The sequence below is a fragment of the Taudactylus pleione genome, unplaced genomic scaffold (genome assembly GCF_031769625.1).
Source record: "Taudactylus pleione unplaced genomic scaffold, aTauple2 ptg000672l, whole genome shotgun sequence".
NCBI lineage: Eukaryota > Metazoa > Chordata > Amphibia > Anura > Myobatrachidae > Taudactylus > Taudactylus pleione.
In genome coordinates this window covers 19978-39493 of record NW_028285074.1, presented here as the reverse complement: position 1 = coordinate 39493, position 19516 = coordinate 19978, and the positions used below count along the sequence as shown (strand labels likewise).

The window sequence follows — 19516 nt, the reverse complement described above, 5'->3', positions numbered from 1 at the left end:
TGGATTCCCATATCTGAGACTCACTGCAAATTACAGGGGGGTGACTGTCTCTTATAACATAAGCAGTTAAACTAGGATTATTACTTTTGGTAGTTAACCTGGTGATGTATGGTGGTCTTATAACATTGTTATGTGTATATAAGCAACTTTATTGCACTATATCTTTAGGATTTTACGCAAAAACATACATTGTTTTGTACTGAAGATTCTTTGTTTACCTTTGGTTTTTTTGTGCAAGTGAATGCGGACGTCAAGGAGTCCAGTTTTATTTTTTTGCATTTAAACAGATGATTTAGGGCTCTATTTATTAACATTATTTTTTACTAAAATAAAGTGAAGGGTGTTTTCACACCCTTTTCACATTATTTTAGTTTCACCTAAATTTACTACAGGGCAATTGGAGTAGAATTCGTAAAATTCTACTCCAAGCCCTAATTATCACTTATTGTTAGTTATCCGATCGCATTTCCCATAATTGTAATGGGAAATGTGATCTGCCTGAGATTTACTAAAAATAAGTAGTGAAAAAATACCAGGGGAAGCCTTGTGATAATAACGCCACCTGGAGGTGGCGTTATCCAGGGTCTACCCCGGCTCCCGGACTCCTGCTCCGCTCTAATAGGCAGAGCTGGGAGCCAGGTCCCAGTGATTAGCCTGTGGTCTAAACAGGCCACAAGCTGATCACTGCTTATAAAAAAACAAAAAAAACAAAACCTGAGTCTAGGGCTGGTGATCGGAGCTGCGGAGTCGTCCTCCCTCCGGTCAGCTGGTCTCCCGGCTCCTGCACTGTGACCCTGGTTAGCGGCAGCCGGTTGGCACATGCGCGGAACCTTGTCACTGTATTTTTTCGAAAAAATACAGTGATAAGACTGCGGTGGGGATTCACAGGGACAGAGCTTTATCGCAAGCTCTGTCCCTGCAAGGGATTTTTAATAAATCCCTGTGATATTGCCAGAAATCGCAATGCGAATTCAGTCAGATATATCGCACTACAATCTGCATTCTAAATGCGGATTGTAGTAAATAGAGCCCTTAGAGTCTTATTAGCCTTCTGACTTTTTCTGTCATTTCAGAAGCAGTGGTTGTTATTCTGGGTAAAGGGGAAAAAAAATTCCTTTTTTTTTTTCTATTCAATCAGTGCTACACTGTTTTCAGAGGAAGTTAGGTAGCTATTTGTATTTGTTAGAGTTGTCTTTCTTTCTTAGTATGGAGAAGCCGGACAAGGGTTCCAAAAACAAAAAAGGGATCAGTCACTGTTTATACTTGTACAAAATGTGATAAAAAGTTACCAAAAGGTTGTACAGTCCCAGGGTCACTCTGTGCTGGTTTTCAGAGGGAAATTAATTTCCCAGGCAATTCGGCAGAACAGTCTGTGATGCCTGATTGGGCCAGGCAAATTATATGTTACCCTGTGCTCAAACTTCTAGTGTGATCCCTCGGTAGTACCCAGATGGGCCCAGGATATGGTACGATGTCTCGCTGAGATGGCAATGTCCCTAAATAAAATGGTAATGTCAGCAGGGGCCACACAGCCATTCAGGTCAGTCCTCAGTGGATTTCCCTGGAGATGAGGCTACAGCCGACTCTTCCCAGGAAGAAGGGGAATTGGATTGTGACTGGGAAGATACCTCTAACTGGGAGGATGACTCCCATTCTTATTCAGAGGTGTCTATGCTAGTAGATATGGTCCGGGAGACTTTGCATCTAGAGGAAACAGCTATTCCAGTGACTGGTTCAGTTTCTTTCTTTAAACGTAAGAACAAACATGTATCTGTTTTTCCCAGAATATTCACATTTTGGAGAAATATTATAAGAAGCCTAGTAAAGCCTGATTCCATATTTCTAAGAAATTTAAGTATCTTTATCCTTTTTCGGAAGAGTATACCAAGCTTTGGGAAATTCCACCCACGGTGGATGCTCCTATTGCTAGGTTGGTCAGGAATACTATTATTCCCACGACAGTCTGTAACACCTAAGGATCATATGGATAGGAAGAATGAGGCTGTACTTAAGTCTATAGTTACTTTATCAGGAGTCTCGCTGCATCCTGTTCTGGCCAGCGCCTGGGTAATAAAGGCTATCAATTCCTGGATGGCCCAGATGATTGCTGGGTTTCAATCAGAGGACTTGTCTGAAGCTAGTTATTTAGCTGATCAAATTTTGGAGGCTCTGACCTATATAGGTGATGCTTTAATAGACATTATTCAGGTACAGTTTCATATTTCTGCTTTGGCCATTTCCGCCAGATGTTCTCCTATGGCTTAAAATAAATCATGGAAGGTAGACATAGAGTACAAGCATGCTTTAGAGCAGGGGTGGCCAGACTCGGTCCTCGAGAGCTACCAACAGTTCACGGTTTCTAGGTCTCACAGAATCACAAGTGAAATAATTAGCTCCACCTGTGGATCTTTCAAAATGTGTCAGTGAGTAATGACTACACCTGTGCACCTGCTGGGTGACCTGGAAAATGTGAACTGTTGGTAGATCTCGAGGACCGAGTTTGGCCACCCCTCCTTTAGAGGCACTGCCTTTTGAAGGCGGTTAAATAAATTATTTCTCAGGTCACAGGAGGAAAAAGTCCTTACCTTCCTGTATTAACACCAAAACCTCTTCGGTTTCGTTCCTTTTCGGACCCAAGGCAGGGGAAGCTTTCAGGCTTTCCGGGGTATGCCTAGGCACCTGCTACTAAGTCAGCAGGTCAATCCATATGACTGTCATCGGACTGGGACCCAACTTATGATGGTGGGAGGCCGCTTACTCAGATTTCGGGAAACTTGGATTCAATCCAACTCAGACTTTTGGATAAGTATACTGGTAACCATGGGTTACATTTTAGATTTGGAGGGTCCTGTTCCAGAAAGATTATTTTCTACTCCTCTCCCTGCGGATGGTTGCAGAAAGGCGGCTCTCATACAGGCAATTTTTTTTTTTTTTTGGGGGGGTGTCAATGTGTTAGCTGTACATACATTTCATATGTACAGCCTTTTGTTAAAGGCAAGCCCAAAGCAAAGCACAATAGCAATGTACAGCGTTCAGCAGGGTATAAAAAACAAGCCTCACTATAGAGCAGAGTGTGCCCAATGGAAGCTGCCTTTTATGCATACATAGCATGGTCGTCTGTACATACATTTACTATTCATTATGCATTGGATTTGTCAATGTCATTTTGGATATAAGGTGCTTCAAGAAGCAGTCATATAAAAGATATTTGTTATGCAGAATTATAGGTCTGGTTATTGGGCCCTCCCGTGTCTATATCGGCTTTGGTATGTCCCAATGTGTGGCTGCCATGGAGGAACGAAGAACAAGAAAATATTGGATTATAATCATTCGCCGATAATTCAGTTTCTTCGAGAGACGCTGTGGCAGCCCATAGATACCCTCCCTTGAGAGTTTTTTCCAGGAACCGATTATAAGGAGACACTGAAAAAGACAAGGGAGAAGAGGAAGGGGCTGGATTATAGGCAGTGAGGGGGCGGTCCTTAAAAATAACTTCCTGTCTATACGAAGGGGAACAGGTCCTATACCCAATGTGTGGCTGCCATGGAGTCTCTCAAAGAAACTGAATTATCGGTAAGTATAATCCGATGTTTTCATTGTTTAGATAGGGAATTAGGTGTAACATCTACCAGCATTAGTTTATCCAGATGTTGAATAAAATGTCATGACAGTATTGTCCCTGCATCCTCCAGTACTCTATCTCACTATATAATCCTATGATGGTCCTGTGTGTTAGATTAGTGCTTCTGGTTGTTACATGTGATCATGCACAATACACTGCATAAATAGCGTTATCACAATTATTGGTGTATAAATAGGAGAACAGTGTGTTTGCATCACTCTATTGATGATCCCAAAATCCATATTGTTAAGAAGTAACCATGGTCACAATATGATGGGAGATTACAGTCAATGGGAGTCGATTAAGTAAATTGTGCACTGACATAGAATGAGATACGAGTATCCATTAGGACAGAACAGTCAATGGTGCTTATGATAATGCTTCCTTGTTATTTTCCTGTTCACTGGAAGCTAAAATTCAAACTAATGAAAGGTGGAACATGGAGGTGAGCAAAGTCTTCTGAACTGTTCCACCTTTAGCTGTACAATATCGTAAAGTGGGCCTGATTCAGACCCGGTCGCGAGCGCTGAGCGCTCGCAACCGGGTCGATGGTGGCCCAGAGCGCATGCGCACGACGGAGCCGGATCCGTCGTGCGCATGCGCGAGACCCGGATAGCGACGGGCAATCCGTCGCTCCGGGTCTCGCACCAAAGGGGGCGTGCTGTCGATGTTGAGTGACAGCACGCCCCCTTTGGTGGACGGGTCGGGAGGGGTGGCTGCCCAGACTGAGGCATTCCCATGGGAACGTCTACCGTTTGGGGGCGGCCCCACTGACATCACAAGTGATGTCAGTGGGAGAGCTTTCGGCTCTGTTTGAGCCGAAAGCTCTCTGGGGCTTGCGGCCACGAGACCCTACCACAAGGGTCTCGTCGCAAGCCCGATGGTCTTGACCATCGCGACCATCATCCTGGCCGCTCGCATTAGCTGTGGGTGGCAACGCACAGCAATGCGAGCGGCCAGGAGGCCGCTCCATAAAAAAAAAAAAAAGACGCCCTGATTCAGAGTAAGCACTCTGTCAGAGCGTCCGGCTCTGAATCAGGGCCAGTGTCCCCAGCCAGTAATACCACAATCGGACCACACAGCAGAATGTTTCCAAATACAGCGCAGCATGGCCGTTCCGTGGGATGGAAACGCAATTATGGAGCTCAGAGATGTTATGGTTGGACCTATGCAAACAGCCTGTTCTGTGTGAAACTTAATTTGTTCCCATACTAATCATGTGATTTCCTAAAATAGGTTACACAAAACCACACACATATACACCTTTTTGTATATGTGTGCAGGCCCGCCAAGAGCTGCGGCGGGCCCGGGTAACGGGGTGTGGTCTAATTGTGGGAGGCGTGGCCATGCCCCCTTCCCGATAAAAAAAAAAAAAGCTTTGCAGCGCCGCAAAGCAGCCAAGGGGGTGCTCTGAGCCCCCTCAGCCCTGCTCAAAGCCAGGGGGGGCACGATCAGTGTGATCGCTCCCCCTCCACAGGCATAGGAGACTGCTGTGGCTGCTGTTTGTATGTCTCTCTTCTCTCTCTCTCTCTCTCTCTCTCTCTCTCTCTCTCTCTCTCTCTCTCTATATATATATATATAGTCAGGTGCATAAATATTGGGACATTGACAGAATTTTCATATTTTGGCCTCTATTCACCACCACAATGGCTTTGAAATGAAACAAACAAGATGTGCTTTAACTGCAGACTTTCAGATTTAATTTGAGGGTAATTACATCCAAATCAGGTGAATAGTGTAGGAATTACAACGGTTTCTATATGTGCCTCCCACTTTTTAAGGGGCCAAAAGTAATGGGACTATCAACTCAAAAGCTATTTCATGGACAGGTGTGGGCTATTCCCTCGTTATTTCATTATCAATTAAGCAGGTAAAAGATCTGGAGTTGATTCTAGGTGTGATATTTGCAATTGGAATCAGTTGCTGTCGACTCTCAATATGAGATCCAAAGAGCTGTCACTATCAGTGAAGCAAGCCATCATTAGGCTGAAAAATCAAAACAAACCCATCAGAAAGATAGCAAAAACATTAGGTGTGGCCAAATCAAGTGTTTGGAACATTCTTAAAAAGAAAGAACGCACCGGAGAGCTCAGCAACACCAAAAGACCCGGAAGACCACGGAAAACAACTGTGGTGGATGACAGAAGAATTATTTCCCTGGTGAAGAAAAACCCCTTCACAACAGATGGCCAAATCAAGAACACTCTCCAGGAGGTATGTGTTTATATGTGTCAAAGTCAACAATCAAGAGAAGACTTCACAAGAGTGAATATAGAAGGTTCACCACAAGATGTAAACCATTGGTGAGCCACAAAAACAGGAAGACCAGATTAGAGTTTGCAAAACAACATCTAAAAAAGCCATTACAGTTCTGGAACAACATCCTATGGACAGATGAGACAAAGATCAACTTGTACCAGAGTGATGGGAAGAGAAGAGTATGGAGAAGGAAAGGAACTGCTCATGATCCAAAACATACCACCTCATCAGTGAAGCATGGTGGTGGTAGTGTCATGGCGTGGGCATGTATGGCTGCCAATGGAACTGGTTCCCTTGTATTTATTGATGATGTGACTACTGACAAAAGCAGCAGAATGAATTCTGAAGTGTTTCGGGCAATATTATATGCTCATATTCAGTCAAATGCTTCAGAACTCATTGGACGGCGCTTCACAGTGCAGATGGACAATGACCCGAAGCATACTGCAAAAGCAGATACTTATTTTCTTTCAGAGTCCATAAATTAGTATTTTTTCTTTCTCCCCTTTGTCCTTCGGTGTTTTGGAATTAATGTGCACTACCCAGATTGTGTTCCTGATCCGGACTTTTGGAGCCACCAGTGAAGAGAATGGAGACGCTGGTGGCGATAGGAGATGACGCAACTGGTTCCATGTGACCAGCCGCTGCTATCGGAGACACATGGGGCATATATGGTTGTCGTGGCTTCCGGGGGACGGGACGCGATGACAACTTCCTGCCGGTGGAACGCAAGGAAGTCACAGGCACTGGGTATTGAATACGTAGGAAGTCCGGTGGTGATGACTTCCGGTTCTTTGAATCTCTATCGGGAATTTGTGTCATCAAGTGGGTGGAGCATTGGGTATATAAACCAGGGAAGTTGTTTCTCTCACCATGCTTCTGAGGAAGGATTGTAATCCGAAACGCGTTAAGCTTGGTGTGAGAGTAGAAGGGACGTGGATTCGTGGACTTACAGATTGAAGGACTGTCCAAGGATTGGGTTTGGTGTCCAGAACCCCCATCTTTGCACTTGTTTCCAACCTCTGGTACCAGTATCCATGTGAATCCCTATATTGTATCAACTTGGCGATGCTATATGTTTGTTTATTTTTATAACCATGTGAGTGTAATAAAAGCTTGTTTTTTAATCAATATAGCATACGGAGTTACACTCTATATACTTTTTTGTTCCCTTTGAGGAAAGAAAAGGTACATTGAAGGACAAAGGGGAGAAAGAAAAAATACTAATTTATGGACTCTGAAAGAAAATATGTATTGAGAAAGTAAGAGACCGTTACTTCACTTATCTCTTTTTTGAACTATCAACAGCGCCTATTTAGAACTCTTTTTTTTATTGACAATTGGTTGTAAAGGCTTATAAGGAATCCTTTGGAGTTTTGTTGTGCTGCAGTTGTTGTGCCAATCAGTTTTCTTTCTATTGTTTCTGTCTGTAATATTCCTTGTTTGTTAACTGATGGGTGCAAACATGTTCATGTATAGAGAAAATAGAAAAGATTTATTAAATGATATGTTTGGATCTTCAATAGATAGTGATAATGAGAATGTAAGCGATGAAGATCTGTCTTTGGTTTTGCACAAATTAGAAAGTGCAATCCTAAAAGAAAATCATTTATGGTGGGAGGTGATCACTCTTGAACGTTATCAAGATGATCATCTTATCCCTAAAGGGTTGAAAATTAACAAAACCCCATCCTTTAATACAGTAAATAAGAACTTTCAGGATGATTGGGATACCATTCTCAATAATTGTTCATTTCAATTAATTGAACTAATTCTAAAGGAAAGAAGGCGAAATTTAGAAGTATTAAATGAGGAGATTAATATCCTTCAATTAATGACTGAACCTTCTAAGGAACTTGAGGAATTCAAGGAAGCAGAGATAGAAATAAATAAGAAATTAAATAAAGAAACAAGGGAGCTAAAAGAAAAGAAACAAAGAAAATACATTAGAGATAAAAAGATTTGAAAAGAGAAAAATGAGGGAGGAAATGTAGAACAGACATCTGAACTAATTAGTTTTAATACCAAAAGAAATGAGGACCCATCTTTGAAAAAGAATCTATTATATAAAGAGAAAATACATAAAAATAGAAGCCATTACCCTATTCATTCTGATATAACTCCAAATAAATGGGAATATCCTAAAAGGAGAAACACTAATCAGTATACTAATTACAGGTACCAAGAAAGATTAAAAGAGGTAATTGGAGAACTAGACCTAGCTCATATTATCAAGATAGAGACCAATTAACCCTTAGAAATAGGTATCAACCGTTGGAAGAAGATGATGAGAGAAGGGTTCCTATTTTAGATGTGGGACAAAGAACCAAGTGGAAATATTAGAGAAGACCAATAAATTTAAAAATAAAAGAGGGACGCGTGGGGAGAAGAATAGAAATAAAAATAAATGTAGGACTAAGAATGCCATGAGTAGTCATGATGAAAGCAAATCACTGAAAAGGAAAGAAGATACACGAATATTTAATTTGAGTAAACATACTCTTAATCAAGATGAAGAAAATGTACTGAGAAAGGGCTTGAAATTTGCTCCTACCAGTCAGATTAATCCTTTTAATTTATTTATTGATTTACAAAAATTCACTCGGAAGCTTACAGTGAAGAAATTCTTTATAAATAAAAAGAAAGAAGATGAGGATACTGAGGAGACCAGTGGTCCTTCTGGGTCCTCATTTAAACCGAAATCATCATTCTACCCCATACATCAAAAGGGGAGTTTTATAGATAATTTTAGTAAAATATTGAATGAAGAAATAGAGAAAACTAGTTAATCAAAAAAATAAAAATAAAAGATGTAATCTGACTAAAAATTTTTTTTAGCTCTCCAAACATTAAAAGATGATGCAGAATTGATTATTAAACCCGCCGATAAGGGGGGAGCAGTGGTTTTAATGGATAAAACTGATTATTTGGCGGAAATTAATGGTCAATTAGAAAAGGGGAATACCTATAAAATACTTAGAAGTGACCCCACGGAGAGAATAACAAAATAATTAATATCACTTACTCAGAAAGCATTGGAAAATGGCATTATTACAAAGTCTGAATATGAATTTATTAATTTGAAGCATCCATCAGTACCAACTATATAAATTCTACCCAAAATACATAAAGACCCACTCCACCCTCCAGGATGTCCAATTGTTTCTGGCACAAATAGCATCACTTCTAATCTTGCAGCCATGATTGATTCATTTTTACAACCATTGGTTAAAAATACAAAAGCATTTTTGAAAGATACATGTGATGTATTAAATAAAATTAAAGATATGAAGTGGGAGGATCAATATTTTATGATTAGTGCCGATGTCTCTACCTTATACACAATAATAGAAAAGGAAAAGGGGTTACAAGCAGTTTCATATTTTTTAGATTTGTCAGATTTATCGTCTATGGTGAAAAGTTTTATTTTAGAAAGTATCAATTTCATTTTAATTAATAATTATTTCTATTTTAATGGAGCCTATTATATTCAATTGGTTGGAACTGCGATGGGCACCAGGTTTGCCCCCAGCTATGCCAATTTATTTAAGGCATTCTGGGAGGATCAAGTAGTTTGGCAGGATGGTCAGCTGGGGGTGGGCCTGGTGTCCTGGCAACGTTTTATTTATGATATTTTAATTTTTTGGAAAGGAACCAAGGAGGAGTTGATTTTATTTTGTCAGTCATTAAACTGTAATGATTTTAATATTCAACTTACTTTTTCCATAAGCCAAGTGGAAACTGTGTTTTTAGATCTCAATATTTATGTAAAAAATGGACAATTACACACAAAAACCCAGAGGCGGCACTCGGAGTCTTCTCAATCAAAAAGTGAACCTCATTACAGGGTGTTTTATTGAGTCAACGTTTCGGGGACCGAATCCCCTTCCTCAGGACAACATCAATAAACAAGTGTATAAAGAGTGTTATATAGCACTGTTTATACACTTGTTTAGTTATTAATGTTGTCCTGAGGAAGGAGATTCGGTCCCCGAAACATTGGCTCAATGAAACACCCTGTAATGGGGTTCACTTTTTGATTGAGAAGACTCTGAGTGCCGCCTCTTGTTATATATTGCTATATTGTGAGGGAGGGCACCAGAGCAAGGTACTGGACATTTGGATTTGGAGTGCCGGGGCTGAGCTGTGATATATATACAGTCAGGTGCATAAATATTGGGACATTGATAGAATTTTCATATTTTGTCCTCTATTCACCACCACAATGGCTTTGAAATGAAACAAACAAGATGTGCTTTAACTGCAGACTTTCATATTTAATTTGAGGGTAATTACATCCAAATCAGATGTACGGTGTAGGAATTACAACGGTTTCTATATGTGCCTCCCACTTTTTAAGGGGCCAAAAGTAATGGGACTATCAACTCAAAAGCTATTTCATGGACAGGTGTGGGCTATTCCCTCGTTATTTCATTATCAATTAAGCAGGTAAAAGATCTGGAGTTGATTCTAGGTGTGACATTTGCATTTGGAATCAGTTGCTGTCGACTCTCAATATGAGATCCAAAGAGCTGTCACTATCAGTGAAGCAAGCCATCATTAGGTTGAAAAATCAAAACAAACCCATCAGAGAGATAGCAAAAACATTAGGTGTGGTCAAATCAAGTGTTTGGAACATTCTTAAAAAGAAAGAACGCACCGGAGAGCTCAGCAACACCAAAAGACCCGGAAGACCACAGAAAACAACTGTGGTGGATGACAGAAGAATTATTTCCCTGGTGAAGAAAAACCCCTTCACAACAGTTGGCCAAATCAAGAACACTCTACAGGATGTAGGTGTATATGTGTCAAAGTCAACAATCAAGAGAAGACTTCACAAGAGTGAATATAAGATGTAAACCATTGGTGAGCCACAAAAACAGGAAGACCAGATTAGAGTTTGCCAAACAACATCTAAAAAAGCCATTACAGTTCTGGAACAACATCCTATGGACAGATGAGACAAAGATCAACTTGTACCAGAGTGATGGGAAGAGAAGAGTATGGAGAAGGAAAGGAACTACTCATGATCCAAAACATACCACCTCATCAGTGAAGCATGGTGGTGGTAGTGTCATGGCATGGGCATGTATGGCTGCCAATGGAACTGGTTCCCTTGTATTTATTGGTGATGTGACTGCTAACAACAGCAACAGAATGAATTCTGAAGTGTTTCGGGCAATATTATATGCTCATATTCAGTCAACTGCTTCAGAACTCATTGGACGGTGCTTCACAGTGCAGATGGACAATGACCCGAAGCATACTGCAAAAGCAACCAAAGAGTTTTTTAAGGCTAAAAAGTGGAATGTTATGCAATGGCCAAGTCAATCCCCTGACCTGAATCCGATTGAGCATGCATTTCACTTGATGAAGACAAAACTGAAGGGAAAATGCCCCAAGAACAAGCAGGAACTGAAGACATTTGCAGTAGAGGCCGGGCAGAGCATCACCAGGGATGAAACCCAGCGTCTGGTGATGTCTATGCGTTCCAGACTTCAAGCTGTAATTGCCTGCAAAGGTTTTGCAACAAAGTATTAAAAAGTGAAAGTTAGATTTAGGATTGTTTAGTTTGTCCCATTACTTTTGGCCCCTTAAAAAGTGGGAGGCACATATAGAAACCGTTGTAATTCCTACACCGTTCACCTGATTTGGATGTAATTACCCTCAAATTAAATCTGAAAGTCTGCAGGTAAAGCACATCTTGTTTGTTTCATTTCAAAGCCATTGTGGTGGTGAATAGAGGCCAAAATATGAAAATTCTGTCAATGTCCCAATATTTATGCACCTGACTGTACATACATACAAATTCAAAAACAGTGGGAATCGTTTTGCTGAGTGTTTTTTCTTTTTCCAGTTCTTTACAATGAGCAATGATAGTGGAGGGCTGTTAGTGCTTGGCCTTGGGAGTTGAGGGGCCACAAGTAAGACCCATAATATAGAATCACCACCCAACAAGTAGAAGCAGGATCGTGGTTATACAGTACTTTGGGGTGTATGTAATAGGGTGCGAGTTCTGTGAAACTGCGCAATATCTGCGATTAAGGCTGTAGATTTAAGGCTGCAATAATTGAAATAGTAAAACCAACCTGCCGCTATAAATATACAGTCTAAATTACAGAGATTGCTCCAGTTCATGGAACTTGCACTCTGAGGACCATTTATTATTAAATATTTGCAGCAAATTCCCTAAAAACACCTGTTTTCGGGGGTTACCCGCAAATATTAAGTATCCCCCAGATGTATTATGGAGTTATCACAGCAGAGATCTCCGATATCTGTTACTGTCTCTCCATTTCCACCAGCAGCTGCATCCATCATAGGTTTCCATAGGGGATGCGATGCTGACAGATTTACTAAGCATTCCGGAACTTGGGGCCTGATTCAGAGCCGCTCGTAAGCAGCCGCTCGTTCGCTCCGAGCGATGTTCGCACATCTGTGCATGCGTATGGGTTTTAGTACGCATGCGCAAACCAGTCAGTGCGGTCTAAAATCGTGTGCTCGCAAAATAGCGAATGCCTGCTAATTTGAGTGACAGGATGAGGCGTTTGTGGGTGGTAACAGGGGAAGGTACTTGAAAACGGGGAGTGGAGATCCGAACGCAAGCGTGCCAAACAGTCAAAACGGGCGTTTTAAGGGTGTGCATAATTAACAAAGCAGCGTCATTGACCACGTCACTTGGTTGTCTTTTAGCCTGAACTGCTCGCATGATTGCGGTAGGAAAATGCTACCACAAGCACTGCGAGCAGTTCATACGCCTTTCGATGTACTCGATTAATCAAATAAATAGCGGAGATGACGTATGATGCGAGCGGCCAGGGGGCGTTTTTTCCAAAATAGTGAACGCATGTTTTGGACGCTCGTTCAGACATAGAGGCGTCAACAGACCGCAAAGAGCGAGCGCTTAATTTAAATAGCCAGCCCCTTTTTCTGAACGAGCGTCCGCAAATAGCGTCCGGCTCTGAATCAGGCCCTTGGTCCCTGCAGCTTACAACACTGTAGCCTATGGGCTACACATCACAATACTAGCTGCAATACTAGCCATAGGAACCCTTCCCCGGCAATGGCAGCCGCACATGTGTGGTCTGTAAATCATTCATGTGCAGGATCCATGGCACAGGAGTGAAGAGACCTCTGACACTGTCACTTCACTCCCAGAACATTTCACGGTCGGGCTCCTTTCTGAGCTCCTGTGCCTGCAGTTGCAATTTGTTACATTTGGATGCTATGATAGCATCCTGTAATGCGATTATGAGCACTAATATCATGCCCAGATCGCATTGCAAATGTGACCATTAGAAAATGGGCCTCTCTGTTACATATACTGCATTGTGGCCCTGATTCAGAGCCGGACGCTCTGACAGAGCGCTCGCTCTGAATCATGGCCGTCCTTCTGTTTTTTTAGAGCGGCCTCCTGGTCGCTCACATAGCTGTGGGTGATCACCCACAGCTTAAGCGAGCGGCCAAGGAGATGGTCGCGATGGTCAAGACCATCGCGACCATCGGGCTTGCGACGAGACCCTTGTGGTAGGGTCTTGTTGCCGCAAGCCCCAGAGTGCTTTCGGCTCTAACAGAGCCAAAAGCACTCCCACTGACATCACTTGTGATGTCAGTGGGGCCGGCCCCAGGCTGTAGGCGTTCCCATGGGAATGCCTTCTTCTGGACAGCCACGCCCCTGGCCCGCCCACCAAAGGGGGTGTGCTGTCACTCAACATCGACAGCACGCCCCCTTTGGTACGTGACCCGGAGCAACGGTTTGCACGTCGCTATCCGGGTCTCGCGCATGCGCACGACGGAGCCGCCTCCGTCGTGCGCATGCGCACTGGGCCACCGTCGACCCGCTTGTGAGCGCATAGCGCTCGCGTGCGGGTCTGAATCAGGCCCTGTGTTTTTAAGCTTTGTCTGGGAAGTGACTGCTCTTGTGAGCTATTGTTTATCTACACAGCCAGTGTATGCAGGGACTGTGTATTTCTCCATGCACAACTTAATCCTGACAGAAAGCCCTTTTCATTTCCCAGTGCCCGCCATTACCTATCTGATTTCTATACAAGAGTGACTAGGGGGCATTTGACTTGCTTCCCCCCCTCCCCAGCCTTCCATGCCAATGAGAGTTTAGTAGATGGTTATCCAGCTTCTGGGTGAATCTTGTTCCTATGACAGAAAACTTTGGGTGGCAGACAGCAGTGGACAAGGCGCAGGAAGACAGATCTAAGAGCCACACCGAAGTCTTTCTTCCTCGTGGCGTAGACTAGGGGATTTGCAAAGGAGTTCATGTGGGAAAAGAGAACAGCAAGGCGTATGAGGGCCACAGGGAGAAAGCAAGGACGGCACAGGAGCCTGAGGCTGTTAATTGCATTGAGTGGTATCCAGCACAAGCAGAAAATGCCCACTAGCAGGAGAAGAGTCCGTGCCATGTGTATGTCCCACTTCTTAGAAGACATCAAGTGGCCTCGGACCACTCTGAAGAGATCAGCATAAATAGCAAACATGATGAGTAGAGGCAGCAGAGTGCATCCAAGGAACACAAAGTAGACCAGGTACTCAGGGCTGAACACGGCAGTGAGGGAGCAGCAGCCTAGGTGCTCCCCCCGGATATTGCTATTATTAGTAACTTCTCTGCGGCTGAAATAGGCCTTGGAAAGATCTCTTGCTCGTCGAGGGTAATTCAAAGTGAACCTCTCTAAGCCATCTGCAGACCTTTCAGAAGCCGTTAGAGATTTGTTGCTCCCCACATATTGCTGAAACTGGTTCCAACCCATCATCGGAGAGAAGCCAATGAGGCAGGAGAGGAATAGGCACGCCAGTACTGCGAGGGCTGTCCGCCAATTGGTGACCTGCACCATGTAGCTGTAACATGAGAATGTGGCATCATTATAAGGATTTATATTATCTGCAACTCCTATATTAAAAATCATCCTAACTTTTCATAAGAAGATCGGCAAGTTTAAAGAATAAGAGGAATTGACCAGATTTGTGATGACCCAACTAATGTACTAATCCTACAGTGGATATAGGAAGTGGCGTGCTAAAGTATTCAACCCCCTAAAAAAAAAAAGTCAACCGATTTTTTTTTTTGTATTACAAATAACATTAGTACACAGACTGTTTCAGACAGTAGGCCTGATTTAGGTCCAGACGCTACTGTGTGGATTTACGCCATTTTCCGATTATTTGAAAACTGCTTGTGCGCAGTACCTGCTGTGCGCATGTGCAGAACTGGTCCTGCGATCTCGCACACAGATCCCCCGAGCCGCAGCCTGATTCACATGATGTGGTGTTTGGGGCCGGAGCAGAGGCGTGCCTGGCCAGCGTACCTGATGGTCGCGATGGTGTACCAAGGCAGCATCTACGGATGCTACACTCGGATCGCTATTGCTGTCAGGAGGCGCCTGCTTCCTATAGACGCCTCCTGAAGTATATTAATATTTGCTGGATGGTATTGCACAGCTGCTTTCTTGAGCCTGTGCAATACCATCCGGACATGAATCAGGCCCAGTATTTATATTGCGAGCTACTAGGCACTTAAAGTACATTTTCAAATCCATAATTCAGCATTTGTATGCAGATTTTTTTTTTTTTATTAAAACCGGAAAAATGCTGCTTGCATAAGTATTCAACCCCATACAGAGTAGTACTTGGTAGAGCCAACATTTACTGCTATAACAGCTTTATGTCTGTTGCTACCAGATTTGCACATAGGGCCTGATTAAGACCCGCTCGCGAGCGCTATGCGCTCGCAGGCGGGTCGATGGTGGCCCAGTGCGCATGCGCACGATGGAGCCGGCTCCGTCGTGCGCATGCCTGAGACCCGGATAGCGACGGGCAATCCGTCGCTCCGGGTGTCGTACCAAAGGGGGCGTGCTGTCGATGTTGAGTGACAGCACGCCCCCTTTGGTGGGTGGGCCGGGGACATGGCTGCCCAGACGGAGGCGTTCCCATAAGAACGCCTACCATCTTTGGCCGGCCCCACTGACATCACAAGTGATGTCAGTGGGAGTGCTTTTGGCTCTGTTAGAGCCGAAAGCACTCTGGGGCTTGCGGCAACGAGACCCTACCACAAGGGTCTCGTCGCAAGCCCGATGGTCGCGATGGTCTTGACCATCGCGACCATCATCATGGCCGCTCGCTATAGCTGTGGGTGGTCACCCACAGCTATGCGAGCGGCCAGGAGGCCGTTCTAAAAAAACAAGAAGGCCGGCCCTGATTCAGAGCGAGCGCTCTGTCAGAGCGTCCAGCTCTGAATCAGGGCCACAGTTTGGGAGTGATTCTTCCTTGCAGATTTGTTCCTGGTTGTTCAGGTTTCAAATATAGCCACAGACTCTCGGTTGGTTTGAGATCTACTAAAGATCGATTTTGATCTATTTAAAATCGATCAACATCAATGTTGTGTTTCTGGGGATAAATCACACATTTACTGACAGACATTTTTTTTTTAAGTGTTATACTCCTTTCAGACAGGAATCCAAATGACTGGGTTAAACATTTCAGGAATTTGCCAGGGTCAGAGACACGAGAATTTAGACCCGGGTTGACCTTTCAGACAGAAGAAATACCCGTGTAAATCAGCAAATTACCGGGTTGAAATTTTTGACCTGGTAATTTGCTCTTCTGTCTGAAGGGGGGGATGGCAAAACAACCCGGTACGCAAATGTCGGGAAAAATCCAGATTTTTTTACTTTTTCTGTCTGAAAGTGGCATTAGTAAATGTGTGATTGGCCACAGAAATACAGTATCGATTTTTGTATCTGTTTAAATCGATCAAGATCAATTAAAATTGACTTTTAGTAAATATACTCCCTGGACTTTGGGCTAGATTCAGAGCCGCTCGCAAGCGCTGTGCGCTCACAAGCGGCCCGATGGTTGCCCACTGCGCACGCGCCGCTTCCGGCGTGCGCGGGCCCCGCTGAGCGACTGAAGTTCAGTCGCTACAGGGATCGCAACAAGACGGGGCGGCTGTCGATGTTGATTGACAGCTCGCCCCGTTTTGTGGGTGGGTAGCCGGACAAATGCAGGTGTTCCCTTAGGAACGCCTGCTGTTTGTAGGAGGGCTGACTGACATCACTGCTGATGTCAGTAGTGGACTTCCTGCTCTATTGTTGCTGGTCAGCCATGCCATGTTGTTTTGACTTTGTCCTTGGGTTCATTGCTGAAAAGTAAACTTTCTCCCAAGCTTTCGTTTTCTAGTAGACAGAAACAGACTATATTGCAGTATCTCCCTGTATTTTGCACCATTCATCCATCACTTTTGACAGATGCCCAGTCCCCACTGAGGACAAGCATCCCCACAAAATACTGCTACCCCCAAACTTCAATGTTGGGATGGTGTTTGCTAAGGAATGGGTAGTGTTAGGTCTGCGTCACACACATCATTTTGAATTGGGGCCAACAAAAAAAGTTAGAATTTTGTCTCATCTGACCACAAAACCTTATCCTCCATTTTAGCATGGGACTCTGATGACTACTATCAAACTTCAGACGTGCTTTGTTGTGGGTTGCATTCAGTATTGGCTTCTTTGTAGCCACCCTCCCATACAGGGCACAGTCTACAGAGCACTTGATATGGGTGACTTGTGCACCTTCACTTCAGCCTCAGCCACTAATGTGATATTTCGGGCAAAATTTACTAAGCGGCGGTTTAACGGCGGGTTCTATTCTATTCTAAACCCCGGCGGTTTGGTGGCGGGTTCTATTCTGTTCTAAACCCCGGGGGTTTGGTGGCGGTTTTGCAGCTGATTCTAAATGGCAGCCCTGTTCTATTCTATTCTAAAATGTGTTTTGATGGCAGTTTTGCAGCGGTTTTGGCCTTAGTAAATCTGCAGATAGCAAAACCGCCGCCAAACCAGTCAAAACATATTTTAGAATAGAATAGAACAGGGCTGTCATTTAGAAACTGCTGCAAAACCGCCACCAAACTGCCAGGGTTTAGAATAGAATAGAACCCGCCACCAAACCCCCGGGGTTTAGAATAGAATAGAAACCGCCACCAAACCCCCGGGGTTTAGAATAGAATAGAAACCGCCACCAAACCCCCGGGGTTTAGAATAGAATAGAAACCGCCACTTAGTAAATTTTGCCCTTGGCCTCTATGGTTTGCATGACAAGTCTCCTTCATGCTCTGATGATGAGTTTTGAGAGACGGCCTTGTCTAGCCGGTTCCTGGGCGGTATGACGCAGCTTCCATTTCCTCACAATTAAACCAACAGGGATATCAAAGCGTTTGTATATCATTTTGTAGGTGTCCTCCCATCTTGTGCATGTCTATAACTTTATCTGTAACCACGTAACTGGCACAGTGTGGGTTTTTAGAAGTGGAGATGTTGCCTATAGAAACCAATCAGATTCTAGCTATTATCTTCTAGAAGGTGCCAGATAAATGTTAAGTAGACTCTATTTGGTTGTTATGGGCAACATCTCCACTTCTAAAAACATGCACTTTAGTAAATATACCCCTTTGGATCTGAGATGAACATTACTTAATCCACAAATCTTTGTTATACCTCCTCCATCCGTACCTGTTTGGAAGCCTGATCTTCAGGTGGGCATTGATGGCAATTAGCAGAAGAAGCAGAATAGAGAACTGTGTGGTGACGAGCGGGAAGCAGGTGATGAAGATACAGGTGTAAAAGCAAAGGATGTATTCCATGCTCAGTACAATGGAGAAGGGAATAGCCAGAGCTCCAACCCCAATGTCCGCAGCTGCTAAACTGACAATCAGGAGGTTGGTGACCGACCTCAGTTCCTTGTGCAGGTAGACTGTGACACAGACCAGCAGGTTCAAGGTGATGATGCACAGGGCTAGAATGATCTCCATGAAGATGAAGGGGAAGTTATCATCCATAGCCTGTAAATTGGACAAACATTGGACACAGGAGACAACAGTTTAACATGGGAAGATGTGTGGTCTTTGCAACCTTAAAATGAGACTGCAGACTCCTCAGGAGAAGTCATACAAGCCGGAGGTGGGCAACATGTGACCCTCCAGCTGCTGTGAAACTACTCATCCCAGCATGTCCTGCCACATTTGTGCTGTTAAAACATGCTAAAACTGTATCAGGGCATGCTGGGATATATAGTCCCACAGCAGCCGGAGTTCCACAGTTTACCTACCCCTGCTTTATCCCATAATCGCTCATCATCATCCTTTTGCCCTCCACAAGTAAATGTGTTGGAATAGGTGGAAACGGAGGTTGGTGTCCTATTATTACATACATGTATTTTTGTTTAAATAGGAAAATTAACTATTACACTTTTTCTAGTGGGATGCTTATCTATATAATAAGAGAGAAAGTGTGTGTGTGTGTGTGTGTCTGTTTGTCCTGTATGCACGGCCTAAGATTCTGACCTAGCTCCACCAAATTTGGCATGGTGACCAGGATTAGGTTTTTGCCTAGGTTTGAACTGCATCAGGGCCACACACTGTCACACAATCCCATAAAACTGGGACACTCTTAAATAAAGTATGTATTTATATGTTGTTCCTATTGCCGCAGAGCAACAAAACAAATAGAGAGAGAGACTCTTTTTTTTTGGGGGGGGGGGGGTCACGCTTTTAGATAAATGTGTGTTTTAAAATATAATTTTTAATAAGTGACATAGTAAGATATGATATCAACAAGTCTCTATGAGTGTTGACTA

The 19516-nt window shown here is 43.5% G+C and overlaps 1 protein-coding gene across 1 annotated transcript; it reads right to left on the bottom strand.

Annotated features, from left to right (window-relative positions):
• Nucleotides 1-14004: 14004 nt before the first annotated feature.
• On the bottom strand, nt 14005-18722 carry LOC148478164 (adenosine receptor A2b-like; the record flags this gene model as incomplete). The annotated part of the gene is made up of 2 exons (XM_088455846.1): nt 14005-14728; nt 18394-18722. Coding segments are annotated over 2 exons (1053 nt in total), but the record flags the coding sequence as incomplete, so codon positions are not given.
• Nucleotides 18723-19516: the final 794 nt, after the last annotated feature.